We start from the raw sequence: 22657 nt of genomic DNA, 5'->3' as shown, positions 1-22657 counted from the left end.
TGATTTGACCCTGCAGACGCCACACAAAGTAAAACTGAATATCAGTAAATAGCTTCTTTGAAATCTTACAACTTTCGTCTGAAGCATTTCTTTCAAAAACATTATGTAAGGGCCTTAGCACAAGAATGGCCGTAGAACGTAAATCATAGTCATAGGTCAATGTATTATATTTTATATGTACTATGTATGCCGATACAATTCATATTCCTTTACGATTAGTTATGATTATCTTTATGTTTAGTTCGTAAATTCGGGATCTTTTTGAACATCCTATATAATATATATGTTATATTGTATACATATATACGTGCTATACATATATATAACATACATTATACGATCAATAATTATATGCATAATTTTTATACGACGCTACGTTTATGAAATGTCTATATAAGTATATCATATTCAAAGTGTTTTAGTAAATATATATACTTATTGGTCAATGTATACATTGACAAGCAAGTTACAATAAGTATTTTTACTAAATGAACATTCTGATTATGACATAGATATCTTCGGATGCAAACATGTATTTGAAATACATGTACATATACACGTGTAATGTAATAGCACTTTTTCCTTTGTTCCTAATGCCACTTTAACTTAGGATGTAACAGGATATTGTCAATACATAAATACATTGCACAAACATATGTAGCTATTCATCTCTTTTTATTACATTATGTTTAATGGGCCTTTTACAATAATAAGCCAGTCATAAATTAGAAGTCAGACGCTAAAAATTGACGATTGCGATGATATCTAGCTGTTGTTTTTATATTCACCTTGGTGAAAATTTTTCTCATAATTTTTATACGAATTGGAACATTTTTCAGAAATAGTTAGTAATAGAAATATTAGTAGTAATATTATAGTTAGTAATAGAAATATTCAGAAAACTTACATTTTCTCTCAAAATTTCTCGTATAAGTGAATTCTGAAATATTCTGAAATTTCTCATCCCATAATTTTTAAAAAGTATTTTAAAATTTTTTAGATTTTGTAAAATTTTATATTTAAAAAAATCTTAAAAATCTTACGATATTCTATAATTAACATATATGAAAAATTCTGAGAAAAAATGTAGATTTTCTGAGAAATGTTCCAATTCGTATAAAAAATATGAGAAAGTTATAAAATTATAGAGAAATTCTGAAAAATTATATAGAAATTCTAAAAAATTATATGAAAAATTCTGAGAAACATTTTCATCAGGGCAATAAAAAAAGAGAGGCTATTATATCTTCTTATTTATCAAAATATTCTTGTTTATCAAAATAATATTGTTTTACGTTTCTTTTTATTGGGAATACAAATTAGTTCGGTCCGTTTTTTTGTGTTCAAAAATGCATTTATTTCAAAACAAAATGAATGAATAGATCAATTAAAGTATTGTCCATCGCTACCTACTACTTTTTCCCATCTCTCAGGTAATTTTCCAATTCCATCTCGAAAAAATGACTCGTCTTTGGAGGCGATCCAATTTTGGAGCCAATTTTCGATTTCTGCGAAAGAAGTGAACTGGTAACTTGCCAAATCGCATCCTTCGGAACAATCAGTAATCAGAAGGAGCAATGTCCGGAGAATATCCCATTTGAGCGTTTCCAAATATTTTTTTACGACTTTAGCAACATGAGGCCGAGCGTTGTCATGAAGAAGAATAACTTTATCATTATCTTTGCTCGTATCCGGCCGTTTTTCTCAATGCACGGCTCAAATGAATCAATTGTAGTCGATACCGATCGCCCATAATGGAATCGCCAGGTTTCAGCAGCATAGTAAACAAGACCCTTTTGGTCTCACCAGATACAAGCATGATCTTCGAACCATGAATGTTCGGCCGTAATATTGATGTTGAGGTCGATGGCAACAATTGACCGGGCTTAGCGTAGTATTTTTTCTTCTTAGGGTTGTCGTAGAATGTCCACTTCTCATCTCCAGTTACAATCCGATGCAAAAAATTTTTTCTCTGTTGTCTTTGAATTAGCTGTCCGCAAGTGAAAAATCGCCTTTCAACGTCTCTCGGTTTCAGTAAGGCACCCAATTTTCTTGTTTTTGAATCATTTCCATGGCTCTCAATCGTATAGAAACGATTTGTTGAGTTACCCCCAATGATGACAACTGCAAGCTTCTCTTGCGTTTGACTCTGATCTTCTTCGAGTAATGCCTCTAATTCTTTGTTTTCGAATTTTTTTGGCTGTCCAGAGCGAGGCTTGTCTTCAACGCTGAAATCTCCATCCTTGAAACATCGAAACCATTCCCTACATGATTTATCAGTTGGAGCACCATAAACTTTGACAAGCATTCGATGGCTTCAGCTGCACTTTTCTTCCAATTAAAGCAGAAAATCAAAACCTCCCGCAAATGCTGCTTTGTTAACACAAAATTCGACATTTCAAACACAGTAAAAATCAAGGTTTTTGTATGAAATTCAAAGCGATAAATTGAATATTATTAGCAGATGTTTAACCTCTCTGAATCGCCAAAATCAGCTGTCACTATGAACCATTCACAACAGCTGGAGCCTCTCATCTTTAGGGAAACGGACCGAACTAATTTGTACTCCCAATAAATGTATCGCAGGAAATATAAAAATATACAATTCTTAAAAAGACTTTGTTTTTAAATATTTGTCAGTAAATATAAGAGTGTCTCAAATAAAAACTAACGATGTAGAAATAGATTTCCGAGGTCATTTTAAAATAAAAATACTAAAATGTCGAGATTATAATATAATAGTTTCAAAATTATGAATTTTATCGTTAAAAATTTGCGGTGTGACAACGTAAAATGTTAAAAAATCAAAGCTAATTGTCAATATTTATATAAAGATTATACAAAAGATGAAATTATTTATGTTGCTATAGTCATTTAAATTATTATATTAAAAAATTAGGTAATTATTCATTTTAGCAGAAGCTTCTTTGATTTTTCTTGATTTTGACCTTGATATATTGTAAGTATCATATCATGATCCTGAATGATCTCCAACAGGTTTTAATCATCACTTGTTATTTGTTAAAATATTATTAATAATTAAAGTTCATAAATTTTCCCATATATCTATTTTTCATATAGCACAGAAAGATTGCAAAATGATTGCAGATATATGTATTTCTTTGCAATATTGTAATATTGCAAATAAATTGCGTAATGTATTTGCAACATTATAGCAATGTTATGGCATGAAATTTTTTTGTGACAATGTCTCATCATAAGATAATATTCGACACACAGTTTAGTTTTAACTCGCGAGAGACGGGCCCCAAAAACGAGCGAGAAAATTACTGATTTTGCAGTCATTTTTGTGAATTTAATGGGCTTTTAATAAGCCATTATTTAAACTTTAAGTCTTAAGCTGTTCAATAAGAAATTGACTAATGCATTACATGCGATTATTCTTTTCACTATGAATTTCTCATGGCTTAAAATTTAAAGCTAGGTAATGACTTATTGTAAAAGCCCATAAAATTAATGAAATGAACAATTCTCATCGATCTAATTTCAAATTATAATTGTTTACAACTTACAAAAGAAATGAGTAAAAGACCTGGCACTAATCTTATGGAAAATGTCTTTCTGCAGATTTAGCTAATTTTTGGATATTGTAGTTCTCTTCATTCTGAACAAATGTCTCAATGGGCAAAATTTGTTCCTATGCATGAACCGTTTCCGCGCTACAAGCCTTGAAAGTCCAGATTTTACTGGACTATGATTACTGGATCTTTCAAAACTTGTAACGCGGAAACGGCTCATATATAGGATTAAATTATCTATTGAGATATTATATATAATTTATGTCTCATATTTGTAATCTCTCGAATTGTGCACCGAATTGATTTTTCTGATTTATATTAGAGAGAAACGCAAATGAACTACCATAATAATATCACAAATTACATTAGTTAGCAATTTAATAATTTGATGCTCAATTGGTCATTTTAAGAAGATCTTAATGTATCAAAAATCTGTAAATAAATTTATTGCGAAAAATATTACCTCGGCTGGGAGCCATACCTGGATCTCTAGCATTTTTCCAGCATTTAATTAATTAATTAAAAATATATTTAATTAATTTTAAAAATAAAACGTCATTATGTACAGTTAATGGCATAAAAACGTAGTCAGTAGATTTCTAAACGAAACCGAGTTATTAAAAAAAATTAAATTTATATTTAAAAGTGCATTACATTTACTAAAATGCATTTAGTTATAGCATCCAATCACTGTTATTAATATAGCTTCATCATATTTTCAGACTTGCTTTTATGAAACTTTTATAAATATGTAAAAATAATATCGATCGATGGATTGACTAATCTTGACGCCGATCCGATTAAAAATATCTGATTAATCACGAAGATGAAGTTTTGAGAAACACGAATATTTATTTTGAAGCAGTTATCTTTGACATATTTAGAAGATTTAGAGATTTTTACTCAAAAGCTTTAACCGAAAATTTTATAAGAATTATGTCTCGACGACAAGCTATAACTAACATTTGCTAATTCGCACCAGCACTTTTTTTTAGCTGTAAAACTAGTTGTAAAACTAAAATAAATTCTATAGTATAATTCTAAACTATCACTCGTTTGTAAAAAAAATTAAGGATCATGATTCTTTATACTTTCCGTGCATAATAGTCCTTAATATTTCGATTTTTTGAACAAGCTATAATCCCATTAGATAATTTTGATTTACTTTATAGCTTATGCCACTGACTGTACATAATGATGTTTTATTTTTAATATTAATCGAAAACACATTAAATTAATTAATTAAATAATAAAATAATTTTAGTAAAATCGTACATTTGAAAAAACAATAAGGAATAGAAGTAATGACCATACTGGTAAAAACTAGATCTTTAATGCTTAAATAATTCAATTTGAATTAGTATGGGCAGGGGCACGCTTCACTAATAATGCGGAATAAGATTAGATCGCAAGAGAGTCCGGCGGGAAATGAGACAAGAGAAATTGAATTTTACATTATAGTGTAAAATTCAATAATATAAAATATGTATTTAATAATACAAACAATATTTGACTTAATTTAACATAAATGAAATTTAATAAATTATTTTTTTTAATATATAATTATAAATTATAATTACATATATTTTTAAATATTTATTAAATTTCATTTATGTTAGATTAAATCAGATATTATTTATATTATTAAATACATATTTTATATCATATTATTGAATTTTACATTATATCAGAATGTAAAATTCAATTTCTCTTATTTCATTTCCTGTCGGACTTGCGATCTAATTTTAGTCTGCATTACCAATCAAGCGTTCACCTGCCCATAGGCAAATAGGCAACTTACTGATTTGTAGGTATCGGAAGTACTCTGTACGTATATATATATATATATATATATATATACTAATGTCTACAAATATGGTATATATATATATATATATATATATATATATACCCATATTTGTAGACATTTGAACTGCGCGCCGAATTGGTTTTCCGGACTTGTAAACGCAATTAAGCTACTCTACTATATCATGAATTAAATTGATAAGTTTATCTTAATAATTTGATGCTCAATCAAGCATTCTATTAAAAAGATGTTAATATACTGAAAAACTGTAAATACATTTATTGTGAAAAATATTACTTCAGTCGGAAGTCGAACTCGGATCTGTATTTTGTACGAGCAAATAACGTTAGCTTCAATAATCTAAAATTTAAGACGCTCGAGGTAATATTTTTTGCAATAAATTTACAGCATATTAACATCTTTCTGATAGGATGTTTGAGCATCAAATTATTAAAATAAGCTTATCAATTTAATTTGTGATATTATTACAGTAGTTTAATTGCGTTTACAAATCCGAAAAACTAATTCGGCGCGCAATTCGAATACAAATATGATATATATGCATATACATATATATAGTATATAATATATGTTATTCAGATTAATTCATGAATTCAGATTAATTCATTAAAGATCTAATTTTGACCGTTATAGCCTTTACTTCTATTCCTTATTTACATTTCAAATACATTTTTATATTTCTCAAGAAAGGAATACAATGATATTTTACATAATATATTGTTATACTTGTACATATAATAACTTGCTTACCTCGGCGGTGCAACCGTTTGTTGTTGTATGTGTACAGGGATTAGGTCCGCAATTAGTGCAAGCAATAATTTCGTTCGGTCCAGTAGTACCAGTAGTTCCGCCTTCCCTCTTCTTTTTACCCTACGACAGGGTCTCCATAGAAGACACTTACATTTTTAGTTATAAATTCTTTTTATTATATATTATTTATAATATTATATATTGGATTGTCCAGAAAGTTTATGTAATTTTTTAAAACTCAAAATTGTATATATTGTACAATATCTTCGTTAAAAGTGAATGAAATTTAAATTTAAAAAAGAATTTTAAAGCTTGAAATTTCTATTTTTTCAAAAAGTTACTATGTTTTTTGAGTCTCTGTAAGTTTGACAATTTTTACATAGAAAACTACGAATTAAAAAAGATAAAAAATTTTTTTCTTACTTCGGTCTGTCATGTATTAAAAAATATTTTTGCGAAAAATATTTTCGACTATCTATCGTAAAAACTTCAAATTATCCCAACTACAAAATTGTTTTTAAAAATGTTTCTACTTTTTGTTCTTAAATTACTCGCGAATTAAAAAGGAGCATTATGATTTAAATTGTTCATAACTCTGTTAAAAATCATATTATAGTACTACAATTAAAGAAATAGATTCTTAAAGCTGAAATTTTCCTCTATTAAATGATATAATTGCCAATTAAAAAAATACAGTACATATAAATTTTTAATTTTTTAAGTTAAAAATATGACATTATTTTTCTTGTAACCATTGTGCAATGCTTAAAAGGACAATAATGCTACCTTTTTAGCATTGCGGAATGCTTAAAAGAATAGTAATGTTACATTTGTCTCAAATTTATATATATTTTATATTTAAAAAAATTAGCAATTATATTATTTGATAAAGCAAAGTTTCAGCTTTAAGAATCTGTTTCTTTAATTGCGATATGATGATTTTTAATAGAATTATAAACAATCCAAATCACATGGTCCTTTTTATTTAACTCGCGAGTATCTCAAGGAGAAAAAGTTGTAGGAACATTTTTAAAAAACAATTTTGTAGAAAAAAACTTCAAGCTTTTATGATAGGTTGAAAATTTCACAACAAATTTTTTCTATGTATAATTTTGAACTAAAGAAAATCGCACGAACTTTCTAGAACAATCCAATACATTATAAAATATTGGGACACTCCAATATTTTATAATATATTATAAACTTAAACAATAATCTACTCTTTTGATTCATCCTCTTTCTCATTTTTTCTCTTTTTAAATCCTCTCCCTTTTTAAAAAAATGTTCACATATGCATTAAGCTTCGATTTTTCACATTTTCTCTATCATATTGTTTATTAATCCTTTTATTTCTCTCATTTTTACATATAGAATGTCTCAGGATTTAACAAATAATCTGTGATATCATATTCTATATAGTGGAAATAAGAAAAAAAGATGTATGAAATTTGATTAGAAATCCTTTATTGCTAAGTTATAAATAAATTTTAAAATTGAATTTTGATGGCATTTTAATGAAACATTGGCATTTTAATGACAGTTATTATTTCATGCGATGATGGAAATTTATTTAATAGTTGTCCTTTTCGAGCGTAGCCGTTGTTTCAAGGCTGAACAAATATTATATTCACACACAGGTTAAAATATGGAATCGTTTAAAGATCATTTAAAGATGGTAAATCTGATGTGAATGTACATACGAGATAAATACGTTCAATCTTTCCGTACACGAAATGTTCACTTCCATATTTTGTGCAATAGATAATTTGTTGTTTCCTATTTCAATATTTGTTTCAATATTTGTTCATAACTTTATAATAAAAAATATCTAGCCAACCTTCATATAATATTTTTTTTATATCCATTTATAAAATATACTTCGTAGTTTATTAAATTTTGAGATATAAGAGTAAACAATTGTAAATATGACCTAAACAATTAATAAACGTGAAAAACAATATTATGACACTTTTGATATACGTCATAATGTTGCGTTGCGTTATTATAGAACTAATATATACGAACTAATTTATCCAGTACACATATCCAAAATCGGAATATAAAACGTCTTGTATTCCGATCTTGGACATATTGTTTAGATTTTTATCAGAAAAAAGTATGGTAATGAAGTGATAACCCGTGGCGCAATTTCTTATAAGCAAACTAATAATAATAACATAAGTATACTAAGCTTTATTAAAAAAAAAGCAATTAAGCTTGCACATAAAAGCATGTGATATTTTTGAAAGAGGATGTACTGGAAATATGAAGTATCATTTTCATATTAATTATAAATGCATGAAAAAAGCACGATATTAATACGCTGATTTAAGGAGGCGTCTTATTCTATATCTGGTGATCGTTATTGTTTTAAAACTATATTGAATACTGCCGGTGAATGTTAATATCATATGACATAATGTGAATTGCGAAAAGACATGAATTAAATATTGAAAATTACTGAGAGTTATCTTATCCTCCTGTGCTATGAAAATCATTCACAAGTGAATCATTGTTTCTTATGTCTTTTTCAGTATGCAGAATGTCCCACAATTCGCGATCGAAATTTTAATAACATATTCCTGGTTTAAAAATAAGACAAAAGTCTAATACCAAAATGTCAATGCTGTAATAGTTTTTAAATTAGTAATGGTCAAAGTTAACTATTCATGGAGAAAAAATATAATGTATTCGAATTCTAATCAATTTTATGGAATTTTCAAGTAAATATAGGGACAGACGTCTTATGTACAGTGACTTATATACAATTTTCTTTAATTTCTAGTAAATGAGCGATTGTCGATAATCTTAATAATGTAAAATTATATTTTACAAAATGTAAAAAGTACTTTACAGTATGGCTATACAACGATCGTTTACCAGAAAAATAAAATAAATTTTACATAAAGTTTATATAAATTTTACATAAATGGACGCCTGTTCCTACATGGACTTACCAATTCCACACAATTTACTAAAAATATAGCGCATATTACTTAAAATTTTAGTCTGTGTATGCGGTATCGACTGGATATGAACCTAAGATTTTTGGGATGGTAGCCTAACAAACTAACACTGTGCTATAATCGCATGCTTATCTGGACATTTTGGCATTCAATTGTTATTTGACCCGTCATATTTCGCGCGAAATAATTCTTCTTCAGTAATTTATTTTATCAAGTACCTTTTGCCTTAGTGCTGATAAAATTTATTATATTTCATTAGGCAATAAAAAATACAAGTGTGCAAAGTGTTGAGATTTGTTCGTGTTACAGTTTTGAGAATAGAATATGATTTACTTTACTGTAAAGTAATAATCATGCTTGAATGCAATATTTTTCGAAAATAGAATCTCACACGAAGAAAAGTGTAAAGTAATATACACTAGAATCAGGGCATGGAAGTTACTACAAGTTATTTTGGCAAATATGCCGAATAGGGGAATCAGCTCCGATGACTTTGACCTTGATATATGTTTTCAAAGTCACGACTCTGAGTAACTTCCACCAGATTTTAGCTATCGCTCATCATTCATTAAAAAGTTACTAACAAAAGAAGTTTGAAAAATAATGTCTCTTTTCTATAAAATATAAATTTTCTGCTTTAAAGCATACTTTACAACTTTTCACGCAAAGTGACTTTGGCAGGAAAGTGAAATGAGAGTCATTTCGCATGAAAGTCCTCCTAAGCAGATGGGGGAGATGGGATGAGAGTCGTTTTGCGTGGAAAAAAGATACTCGAGTAATGGTAACTATAACAAATTACTTTTAAAAATCGGTAACTAGTAATAGTAACTTGTTATTTTTTCTACTCAGTAACAAGTATTGTAATTTGTTATTTTTAAAAAATAACTTTCCATTCCCTACTAGAATTCTAATAAATGTTATGGAATTGGCAGCTCTATTATGTAACGATACTGTAAGGTACTTTTTAAATTTTGTAAAGTAAAATAAATAATCTTAATAACTATATCTCAATAGAATTTACTTTATCGTCGCGTGTTTCTTTTACTTTAGCGCTACTAATTTAGCGCTAATCTGAAGATACAGTAGTGTCTTGGTGCTAAATCTGGATTTACAATAGATTTTTAAGCTTTAAACCATAAGCAATGGACGAATCACAATCGATTATTTTCCTCACATTCGACATACATTGTAATTAGTCAATTTCTTAGTCTTAAACTTAAGACTTAAAAAAACCTATTCTAAATCCTAACTAAGGCAAGGACAACGACATGATATAAATACAAGGATATGCTCATCTAGTAGTGAAGGAATTTGGAATAGGGGATGTCACCAAACATACGTCATCATCGACAGTTTCCGATTCGAGCAGGTTCGGCTTCGTAAAATATGGTCTTAAGGAACAATAATAGACTATATAAGGCGCTATTAAGACCTGTAAGTTTGGATGTACAATAGGTGTTTTAAGCCTTAAGCCGTAAGAATTTGATCAATTACAGTTGAATACGAGGAGAATCATTGACTATGATTCGTCCATTTCTTATGGCTTAAAGCTCGAAAACTTATTGTAGATTCAGACTAATAAAAGTCCTAAAACACTTAGCTGAGATAAGTGTTGACTCTAATTTGCCCTATCAGCTCTAACAGCACCTAGTAGAGCTCAAATGTCTACTTGGGATTCTAATATAGGCTATAATAGGCTATATGGACTATAGATCTTATGAACTCTATATCGTTGATTTTGGTTTTTTTCTTATTATCATTCATTTGACATACAATAAATTTCTTTGCAGAGCGTTTAAACGACCTATTTTATTATTTTTGGAAGGTTTTCCAAGTTTTCTTGGACAAATAATTTTTTCATAAAGGTACAGACTTCCAAAATGACAACTGTGTTGGTTTTAAAAGTGTTCATTTAAGGTCAATTTTAGTTATTTTTTACATATCTTCCTTTTATAATTAAATTACAATGTCAATAATGTAATAAAATTGTAATAAATATAATGTATACATTTATTTATATGTATTACAATTACAATAATTTAATATAATAATAAAATAATTTTTGTGTTTATTTTATACTTAACACAATATTATTTTTATACAACACATTTACACATTTTCCCGTTATAAAACTTTAACATATACTTAAACTTACTTATGTATCCCACATTTCACGATCAGGACTTCATTGTATTACAAAAAATTCACAATAAAATGTCTATCTTTTTTGCAATGATGCTTATAATAATGGCAAGATAAATAATTTTCTATAATGTATATTGTAAGGAAATTAACTACAATAACTTTGAATTCATCGCATAATGATGCTATAGCTTGATGATTGGCCGCTTGACCGTCACATGATTTATCTATGCGAATAAGCACATCCTTGTATTCATATATCATAGGCAACAATATCAAGGCGCGAAACCGACTGTGCTTTTTTTAGACACGAACTAACGAGTTGCGGTCTCACCGAGACCGAGATTATCGGATCTCAATAGCTTATTAAGTTCTATATACGCTCAATAGTTTCCACTCGGATTATGTAATAAAAGTGCTTTTATTTTTTCTTTATGTGGTCTACGAGCGAAGATATGCAAATCTTTGAATTATTATTTTTAAGATATATCGTTATTGTTATCATCAACTAGAAGAAAATATACGGTTGCATAGCTCCTGGCGCTAGCGATGCATAATCGGGTGCATTTGGAAATACAACTATATCGAATGCAGCCATTCTCTGTATCATTTTGCATTTTCTACATTTCAGAGATCAAAAGTATGTTCGAAGAGTGTGCTGTCAACGCTGCCGTGTCACTAACTAAACTAAACTAAACTAAATTAAACTTTATCTTTTAGTAGAACGTAGAACAAGATCTTCATCCTGTTTCACAATAGGATGGCAAGCCGTAAAAAACATAAGCCATAAGAAATTAACAAATCGTTATTAACAATCGTTGATTATGTTTGTATTCAACTGTAATTGGCCAATTTCATATGACTTGCGACCCTAGAAATAGGCATAAGGGAGTGTTTATGTACGTATCCGTATGCCGTAATTTGTAATTACAGTCAGGTATTCCCTTCTTACAGTACAATGAGAGGGAAATACGTGACTGTGATTGATCAATTTTTATAGATTGGCACATGGCATACACTTACTAGCATAAACGCTCTCGAAGTTTCCATCGAGGATTCGAATCGGATCAGAATCGAATTAGAATTAGATTGGCTTATCTATTTCCATTGAATCAGAGTTACACTAGAGTTACAGAGTTATGGATTGATACAGAGAATTGAACGCTTCAAATGATCAACTTCTTTTTTTCTTGATTTTTGTTGTAATGTAAAGTACTCGTATGTACACAACACGTTTGCTCACGTTTGATGTACATACACAACGCAATTTGATTCTGTTGGCAATATTATTACAACAACTAATCTCGATTCTTTTGCCAAATCTCATTTGAATTTTACCTTAAAAGTTTATTAGATAGGGTTCGTAGTGTCTCCACCGTAAAAGAATTCAACTCAATCCGACTCTGATTCGACTTTGGCCTGATTTGAACTCTCGATGAAAACTTACATTAGTCAAGGATAGAATGAGCAACAGCGCTGTACTCGAACGCACCCTCGATGAGTATATTACGAAATGAAAATAAGATTGGGGAGTTTTTGCAATATCGTGTATCCAGATATGATGAACGCTAAAATATATTATTTAGTGCAAAGTCGAACTGCGCATGCGCACACGGTACAGGATTGCAAAAACTTCCTAATCTTGAGTTTATGTCGTGTCATAAGTGAAAATTACGATTAAGTTTTAAGAAATGAAGCAAGCAGTGAGTTAGGGCCGTGGCACACAAAAAATTTAAGACAGTAAGACATAAGCAGTAAGGAAATCAACATATTAGATTGGCTACTGCTTACGTTATGGATTCTACTGTGATTGGTCAATTGTTTACTGCTTAAGTTTTTTGTGTATGGCCCTATATAATAACGAGTTTTTTTTAAGTTTGATCACGTGGTCGCGGAGGAGTTGAACAAGTGCACATGTGTTTCAGTATATACATGTACGCACACGCACGCACCCTCGCACGTCCGTATGCTCGCACGCACGCAGATTCACTCTCACTAATGATCTAACTTTGGCAAAACCATGTATACTGGTCTTTTATATAATTAATTAGCAATTCTGCGATGATGTAAGCTAACCGCGTTCGCAATGTACAACAGCTCGTAGTAATTAGTTTATAAAAATAAATACTACAATAAAATGAATTAGAAATACAAGATTATTCAAGAATACTAGCTTACTCTTATAATATGTTAAAATAATAGTTACCAATGCAGATGCAACTGATAATATACAATTCTTGTTAAAAGGCTAGATTTCTCTTATAATAATAATTAAATTAATCGCAAACACAGATACGTTTATATTTTAAAAATAAAATATTTTATACTACATAATAATACTAAGAAAGTTTGGATTAATACTAGAATATTTTTAACATGACGTGCCTCAATCTCCATTTATTTTAGAATCATAAGACCTCGTATCGACTCTCACACCTCGTCAGAGATCGCATACAGTCTGATCTCGAGTTATAAGGATTAAGTTCCTTGTCTCAAAATTCGGATCGACGTTCGCGTTGCTCGTTGAAAACAGATGTTATAGCGTCCCTTCAGGACGTTGACCTATTCCAGAGCTATAAAAGATGTGTTCGACTCGCTCCATCCCCTTCCCATGCGAGAAAAAGCATCTGCTCTAACGTCCTTCCATATTCCATCCTTCTTTTTCTTTTTTTGTCTAAACTTATCTACACATATGATCGGAGCTTGGACGTAACATTAATATATAATTTATAATTGAGAAAAATCACTGAGGAATTAGATATCAAATTGTATTATGATTAAAAAGAAAAGAGTGAAAGTTTATTACATATACAGTATCTATAGCTTCGTTTTGACATATATTGTCTTACTTTGCGTAGGGTCTAATCTTTTTGGTATCTATTGTTTTTAGGAAAAATATTGCGGACTTATACATTTAGTAAGACAAAGATTTAATATATAAAATGCGTACGCATTATATTATTACATATTTTTGAATTATGTCGAAAATTATTTGAATTATGTCAAAAATAAATTATGAAGTAAAGCAACGTTGAATCGCATAACATTGAATTTAAAGTAATCATTGTTCAAAAATGTATCGATTCATTAGACAGAGGATTGCATTCGAATTTATATCATATCAATAACATTTATGAAAATGTTTCAGAAGTTGAAGATTGCAAAAAGTATCACTCTTTCGCAATCCATGTAAAGATAACTTTCTTTCTTAAATTTTTTAATATAATTAATATTTTTACAATATAATTTCATTAATTTATGTTTTCACGAATAAACTGTCGAAAGTTTTGTATAATACAATATAATTTTTATTTTGTAAATAAATTTTATAACAAAAAAGTCAAGATATTGTATAATCAATCTTGTATAACTAGTTGTTAACAGACATGGAGATTGAAGAACATAATCATGAAATTGGACTTACCGATCAAGCATTACTCCTTCAATTAATGATAACGATAAGTAAAATTACCAGAGTATGGCTTGAACGATGGAACTTTTGTTATGTACATTTTTCTTATTTTATTTTAAAATAGTTTGATAGAAAAGTATTGAAAATCGCAAATGTATTTTGTCAAAATTCGAATTTGATTGTTTAGTTTGAAATTAACATTTATAAATTATTAGCATATTATTAGGTCAAAATTAGCTATTTTACTTGATATCCTAGACAATGAATAAAATAGATCAATTTTAATTAAAGCGATGCAAGCGATGCAGCGATCTTTTTATGTATGCTTTTTTTTATATATTTAACCATATGTAACGTTAATTTTGAGCTAATTGATGAAAAAATATTGAAAATTGCAAATTTCAGATTTCGATGAAATTGTTTTATTTTATATGCGATTTTCAACATGTTGCCATCAGATTAATTTGAAATTAATATTTGCAAATGATTCAGCACATAAAAATATACAAAAAATATGCATAAGAAAGGCTCCACCGCTTTCACCAAATACTTTTTATTTATTCATCGTACTTTGTTGTAAGATATACTTTCTAAACAATGCAATGCAAATAATTGTGCCTCACAGAATGCTTAAAATTCAGTTAACTGAGGTAAAATTATAAAAAGAGGAGCAACCGCTGATAACTTTGACTTTGACATATGTAATGACATATGTATGTCAAGAAAAATCTCCAACAGATTTTAATCGATGCTCGTCCCTCATTAAAAAATTATTAACAAAATAAGTTTAAGAAATAACGTTTTATTTTGTTGTACATATTAAGATCTATTTACATTGTCTCCTCTGTTTACGTTCGACTTTCTATGAGATCCATTCCATCTCCTCCCTGCTTAGGAGCGTAACGATTTTTTACGCAGGTGAATCTTGGAAAATCGCCTCTAGACGGGGGGAGAGGAGAGGAGGAACACTGCTTTGTACGGAAAGTCATATGTTTCTAAGCAAGAGAGAAGTGTGGCATAGATATTTATATCTAACACTAGATTGCTGATGTGGCTCTAATACATGATTCCAAAGATACGTATTAAACTCATGATGCATATTCGCGATGTAGGAACATTATTAGTCAACGCATACGCATGTAAGTCCATATATATGTTACACCATATATTATGATATTGATTGCAACTTACCTACGAAATATTATTTCCGGATTTTTTTCACTTAAACTATGACAACTTTTGCACGCGGCAAGATATCGACTTTTAACATAAAAAGCATGAATATCACGCATATATCAAACATATGGCTCTATCGCGATCATTATACATTATAATCACGTGATCGTTTTATTCCTACGTCAAGCTATGTAATACATAGGTTTTGAAATCAATTTTTATGCATGATATATAGGGGAGTTAATGATTTAGTTAGATATAAATATTTATGAAGTGTGGTGGATCTTGCTTCGCGTGGGAAGTCGTACATCTCTAGGCAGGAGGAAAGTGGAGTAGATCTTGTTTCATGTAAAAAGCCGTTATGCACGGAAAAGCGATAATTCTGCATATTGTATGTGACAAAAACAAGAGATTTCTTTTTAAAAACCAATTCGGCGCACTATTCAAACGACATATAAATTCACATGGAAATTATTAAAGTATTTAAGATCCAATTTTGACTGTTACAAGTTTTAATTCTTACTTGTTGCATTATTAAAAAAGTTTTTTGTTAATAACTTTTTAATATATAATGACAATTTAAACCTGTTAGAGAGTTCAGAATTATGACCTTGACAATATATATATATATATATATATATCAAGGTCAAGATAATCGGAGGAGCATTCCCTAAAGCAGTGCTGCGATTTTCAACTTGGTTACTGCCCCTTACTTCGATCCACGCGTAGCGTAAATACCAATGATTCGCTTGATGAAATAAAGAGTAGGAATCAAATTGAAAATAGGACGAATGTGCAAGTAAATCCCAACAGTGTTTTAAAGTAAACATTTCCCTAATTTTCAAAATTAAGTACTTTTATACCATCCCTACCAAACGTATAATTAAATTCAAGCTTATAATTTGTAATAACAGTCTTTTGAAATATAATATATTTAGTTTTTTTTTATATTTAGAGATTCTTGTTCTTAATTGTCTCTTCATTTGGCTCATGTACGCGTCACAATCATTACGTAAAATTTTATAGATTATAGTATATATATATATATTATATACATTATAGTATAGATTACATTCTTCAAATCCTTATTTTTATATCTCTTTATAAAAATATTAAATTTATTTAATATTCTGTATCCAATCTAAAATTTGTTTTCATTTGTTTGATAGCTAAAGACATGATTTCTGAAGCATTTTTAAGGTACGGAAAAGCTTTAATTTTCCTTTTGTTATTTTTATTTTTATTATTACATTAGAATTTGTAGAAAATAATAAGTTTTGTAGAAAATAGCTTTTTTAATTTATCCCACATCTTATTAAAAGTCAATTCAATATCCATTAATAATGTTTTAATCACGAACTAAATTTTTTTGTAGTGTAATGACAAGAAAACAGTCCTATTCACTAAACTACATGTTGTGTCAACTTTGTGACAAAATGGATGTGATTGAAGATGAATACATATATAAATCTTTCAAAATAAAATTCTTTATAGAACTATACGATTCAAAATAATCTTATTATTTTCTATATTTAAAATTACGTCCTAAAAGTTGATACAATATTCTTTTTCTATTTCAATTATGAATTGTAATTTAACGTAAAAATTTATGTTTTTCAAGCACATTCATAAGTAGTATGTGAGCAGTCATGTGAGCATTAAAACAAATTCCTTCCACTTCACTCTTGGCGCTAGAGGCGTGGCCTAGTCGAGGCGAATCTGGGAAAATGGCACACTCTAATTGATTGGATATGGGGAAGAGGTAATTAAATGAGGTAATTAAATAGCGCGTTTTGATTGGCTCATTCTATAGCTGCCAGCGTGTTGATTGGTTTTGCTCCCTAGCGTGAAGTTGCTTTGAAAGAGATAGAGTAATAATGTGGAGGAAGTAGATTCGACAAAATGGTGGATGGGTAAATCGAAGGAAAGGATCAAGACATTTTTCGCCGTAGGGAGAAACTTACGAACAACGAACATGAATATCTAGTACATTTATGACCTGTCTGTCTTTTTTTTTGCGTTTCTAAAGTTTCGAGTTAAGTTTCGATACAATTTCACGTGCTACTAAAGTAATTAGAGCGATATTAAATCTGTCGCTGCTATTCTAATGACTGAAATATAATTTAAATGGTTTTAACTACAATTAAGTATCAAACACTTAAATGCTATCGACAATGCTACCGCATTGTGTCGATTGTATGGATACTAGCGTTAACCGCGATTTATATGCAGGATGTTCTGTATTTATTGACGTCCTTGTGTAGGTAGAGTGGATTAAATTGAATAGAAAAATCCTCTACCATTTTGTTTTTTTTTCGCATTAACGAGTTATAAATTACGAAAATAGTCAAATTCGCCTGGCCTACCATTAAATGTAAACGCGCGGCGAGATAAAACTGCCTAGAGAGACGTTTTTTATCGCTAAACACTTGTTTACAAGACGTTGATATAAGGAGATGACGCGACGTGCGAGCCAAAGCGCGCGATTCGAGGCTAGAATAGAGAATGTTTGCATCTGACACAGCTAGTGCATCGTGTACTTCTTAAATCTATATAAACCTTACTTTACAGTTGAATTAAATAAATAAAAAAACTTCATAAATTTTGAGGAAAGAAGCAAAATAAAAAGAAAGAATTCAGGCGATGATATCGACGGATTACAGAGGAACAGCGGTGATGTTCATGGTAGGCAACGATGCAGAGAATTGGAAAACATGGTGGGCATGCTTTGAGAATTAATCTAATATCGTCAAAAGTTAACAAGAAAAGCAAAGTGATTTAATGTGCTTAACTTCTTCATTATATCGGTGAGAAGAGTTTCAAAATATATTCAACATTTACATTTGCGGAAAATAGAAAGGATGAGATTGAAATATTAATCAAAAAGTTCAGAAACCATTTCCCACCATTAGAAAATCTTGCGCATGAATGCTACAAATTCTTCTCGGCAGCAGCCGGAAGAATTCTTGGAACAGTTCATGGGAGTTAAAACAACAAGCTAATAAAATACAAATTCGGCGAATTGAACAATAACCTCGTCAAATCAACGATAATATGTAAAGTCAGCAACACATCTATACGAGAAAACCTGCTCCAGAAAAGTGACCAATTAATTCTGGAAAAAGCCATTAAATTATGCCATCTTATAGAGATATCCAAGGAAAGAAGTTAAGTATACAGAAGAACGATGGCATGCAACAAGAGTGACAGAAGAGTGGACGAAGTCAGCAAGCGAGAAACATCAAGGAAACAGCAATTCAAGTATTAAACAAATTAAAGAAGTGCGATAGTCGCCCTATTAATAAATGTCCGGCGTACCTTCAAATTTGTACAACAAAAAGAAATTATTCCGAAAATCAATGTTTTAAAAAGAAAAGCTCGAATGTGAACAAAAAACACAAGCACTAGTAAAGTAGAAGACGTTGAGAAATGCTCGAGTTCTGATGAGCATTTTTTTGTAGGCTCATTATACGATAATAATAAAAAAGTCTCGAGTATCAAGAAAAAATAAATAATAAGATAATTAGTTTTAAGTTGGACACGGCAGCAATGCTCAATATTCTACCGTTAAAATTTTTTAGAAGTCATGAGAAGAATTTTTTAGGACTCACGAAAAAACCATGAACTAGAACTGATACACGGTTGACATATTCGGGTGCTCAAAGGTTATTATTAGTGCAAATTAAAATGGTGAAAGAAAAAGAATGATATGAAATTCTCTTCTATATAGTAAGTTCAGATAAAAACCTCTTTTAGATCTAAAAACGCTTATAGACTTGAATTTAATTGCGAGAATCAATTTAGTTGAGAATAAAAATAATGATTACAGAAAATTATTAATGATTTGATTTTTTAACGGATTTAGAATGCATCGAAAAACCATATCAAACCGAATTAAAACAAGACGTGCAATCGATTGTTTGTCCTATGCGGAAGTACGTACCCTGCACTATTAGAGAAGAGGGAGATAGGGAGAGAGGGGGGGGGAGTAAAGGAGACAGGAGGAATTACATAAAATATAATAAAAAATTGATTGAAAACGAGCGAATAAGTTAACATGTTATATGATAGTGATTAAAATTAATGTTTAATGCACACTAGAATTAAGCGAAACTAATTTCGACTTTACATAGTCTTTATCAGTCGCATAGAAATACAAATTACAAATTTTAATTTAGTTGAGAACACATTAAACGAAATAAAGAGTCACAGAAGTTATAATTCAGCTTTAATGCAGTTAATCTTTAATATATATCTTACTATTATCATACGACAACAGTACGTAATTTGATTGTTCTCTTGATATTATTTGATCAATTAAATTTTAAATTTATACATCAATATTGATAAGGAATAAATCATGTTACAAATTCACCTTAGATATTGTCAAATGATCATGGAACGATGTGAACAATCATTGTGAAAATAAATTATGGCTATGAAATAATTTCAATATCGCTAGATAAAATTGAATTCATAAAAAGAAAGAGAGACTATAAAGACAAACTTGTAATAATATATAAATAATTTTACTTCTGATTCTGACAACGCTTAAAAAAATGACAATAAAATAAACCTGACACCTTGTGACACCTGAGGAGCACCGATGACATAAAATATGTAAATAATCGATAATCGTTAGTATAAATCCTATCAAAGATGTTAAAATACGAATCACAGTAACATGCAGTATCTTCATTGGAATTAATCTCGTTTTTTTTCAGCTTTGATATGGATCATTTTGGATATTAATTTTTTCTGAATCAAGAATTTTGATATTATTTCACTCGAACGTATGATTAAATTCCAACATATGATTAGTAATAACAGAATGTTTAGATATATCTTGATTTAAATTCTTTTTACGTCCCAAGATTCTAATTTTGGATAAACTTCCAAAAACGTCAAATCTCCGATTTTTATATTGAGAGTATAAATTAGTTCGATCCGTTTCCCTAAAGATGGCTCCAGCTATTGTGAATGGTTCATAATGACAGCTGATTTTGGCAGTTCAGAGAGGTTAAACATCTACTAATAATATTCAGTTTATATCGCTTTAAGTTTCATACAAAAACCTTGATTTTTACTGTGTTTGAAATATCGAATTTTGTGTTAGCAGCATTTGCGGGAGGTTTTGATTTTCTTTAATTGGAAGAAAAGTGCGGCTGAAGCCCATCGAATGCTTGTCGAAGTTTATGGTGATACTGCTCCAACTGATAAATCATGTAGGGAATAATTTCGACGTTTCAAGGAGATTTCAGCGTGGAAGACAAGCCTCGCTCTGGACAGCCAAAAAAATTCGAAGACAAAGAATTAGAGGCATTATTCGAAGAAGATCAGAGTCAAACGCAAGAGGAGCTTGCAGAATCATTGGGGGTAACTCAACAAGCCATTTCTTTACGATTGAGAGCCATAGGAATGATTCAAAAACAAGGAAATTGGATGCCTTATGAACTGAAACCGAGAGACATTGAAAGGCGAGACTTGCAAACAGCTGATTCAAAGACAACAGAGAAAAGGTTTTTGCATCGAATTGTGACTGGAGATGAGAAGTGGATATTCTACGACAACCCCAAGAAGAAAAAATATTATGCTAAGCCCGGTCAATCGTTGCCATTGATCTCAACATCAACACGGCCGAACATTTATGGTTTGGAGATCATGCTCTGTTTCTGGTGGGACCAAAAGGATTTTGTTTATTATGAGCTGCTGAAACCGATTCCATTAAGGATCGATATCGGCTACAATTGATTCGTTTGAGCCGTGCATTGCGAGAAAAACGGCCGGATTACGAGTAAAGACAAGATAAAGTTATTCTTCTTCATGACAACACTCGGCCTCATGTCGCTAAAGTTGTAAAAAAATATTTGAAAACGCTCAAATGGGATGTTTTATTGCACGTCGTATTCTCCAGACATTGCTCCTTCTGATTACTGGTTGTTCCGAAGGATGCAGCAAATCACCGGTTCACTTCTTTCGTAGAAATCGAAAATTGGCTCCAAAATTGGATCGCTTCTAAAAACAAGTCATTTTTTCGAGGTGGAATTCGAAAATTGCCTGAAAGATGGAAAAAAGTAATAGCGATGGACAATACTTTAATTGATCTATTCATTCATTTTGTTTTGAAATAAATTCATTTTTGAACGGACCGAACTAATTTATTCTCCAATAAAATTTGGCAAAAACATTCTAAATAACGTCAAATAAATGTTCTTAAATGGATTTTCACTGACAAAAAGATTTAATGCCAAAATATTTAAGTAAAGTTATATACCACTTGAATGGATTATCTTTACATAACTAACTCTAAATCACTTCCGAAAGATTTTAATATTGATCTTGATCTCCAAAAAGATCTATGCAAAGCAACTCTCACCCCACCTTCTCCCCTGCTTAAAGGGCGCAACTTTCACTCGAAGTGTCTCTCACCCCACCTTCTTCCTTGTTTGGAGGCGCATGACTTTCACTTGAAGCAACTTCCATCCCTGCCTCAGGGGCGACTTTCCAGGCGAAATAAATTTCATTTCATCGCCTCTCATTTCATCCCCTCTTCTCTCTTGATCAAGGGACGCACGAAAGTGGAATAGATCTTCTTGAATAATGATCTTCTTGGAAGTGATTTAGAATGAACTATGTAGAGGTAATGCATTCTTAGGTGATATATTAGGTGTAGTAAAAAGAAATCCATTATTTTTCCATTCAATTTCATGCAAAAATAATGGATTTCTTTTTAATACATCTAATATAAAATTATTTAAATATTTTTTTGCATCAAATTTTCTTGTCAGTGAAAATCCATTTAAGAGCATTTGATGTTATGTAGACTTTTTGCTAGGTGTACAAC

The 22657-nt window shown here is 30.0% G+C and overlaps 1 protein-coding gene across 1 annotated transcript in view; it reads right to left on the bottom strand.

The window, feature by feature from the left end:
- The window catches only part of LOC105622176 (glutamate-gated chloride channel), a 419590-nt gene that overhangs the window by 37893 nt on the left and 359040 nt on the right, over positions 1 to 22657 (bottom strand). The window contains exon 10 of the mRNA XM_012203609.1: positions 6118 to 6228. Coding sequence (XP_012058999.1) covers positions 6118 to 6228 — 111 coding nt within the window. The remainder of the gene's footprint in view (positions 1 to 6117; positions 6229 to 22657) is intronic.

The sequence above is a fragment of the Atta cephalotes genome, assembly GCF_000143395.1.
Source record: "Atta cephalotes unplaced genomic scaffold scaffold00002, whole genome shotgun sequence".
NCBI lineage: Eukaryota > Metazoa > Arthropoda > Insecta > Hymenoptera > Formicidae > Atta > Atta cephalotes.
The sequence above is the reverse complement of the archived record's forward strand: the minus strand, read 5'-3'. Positions and strand labels throughout refer to the sequence as shown.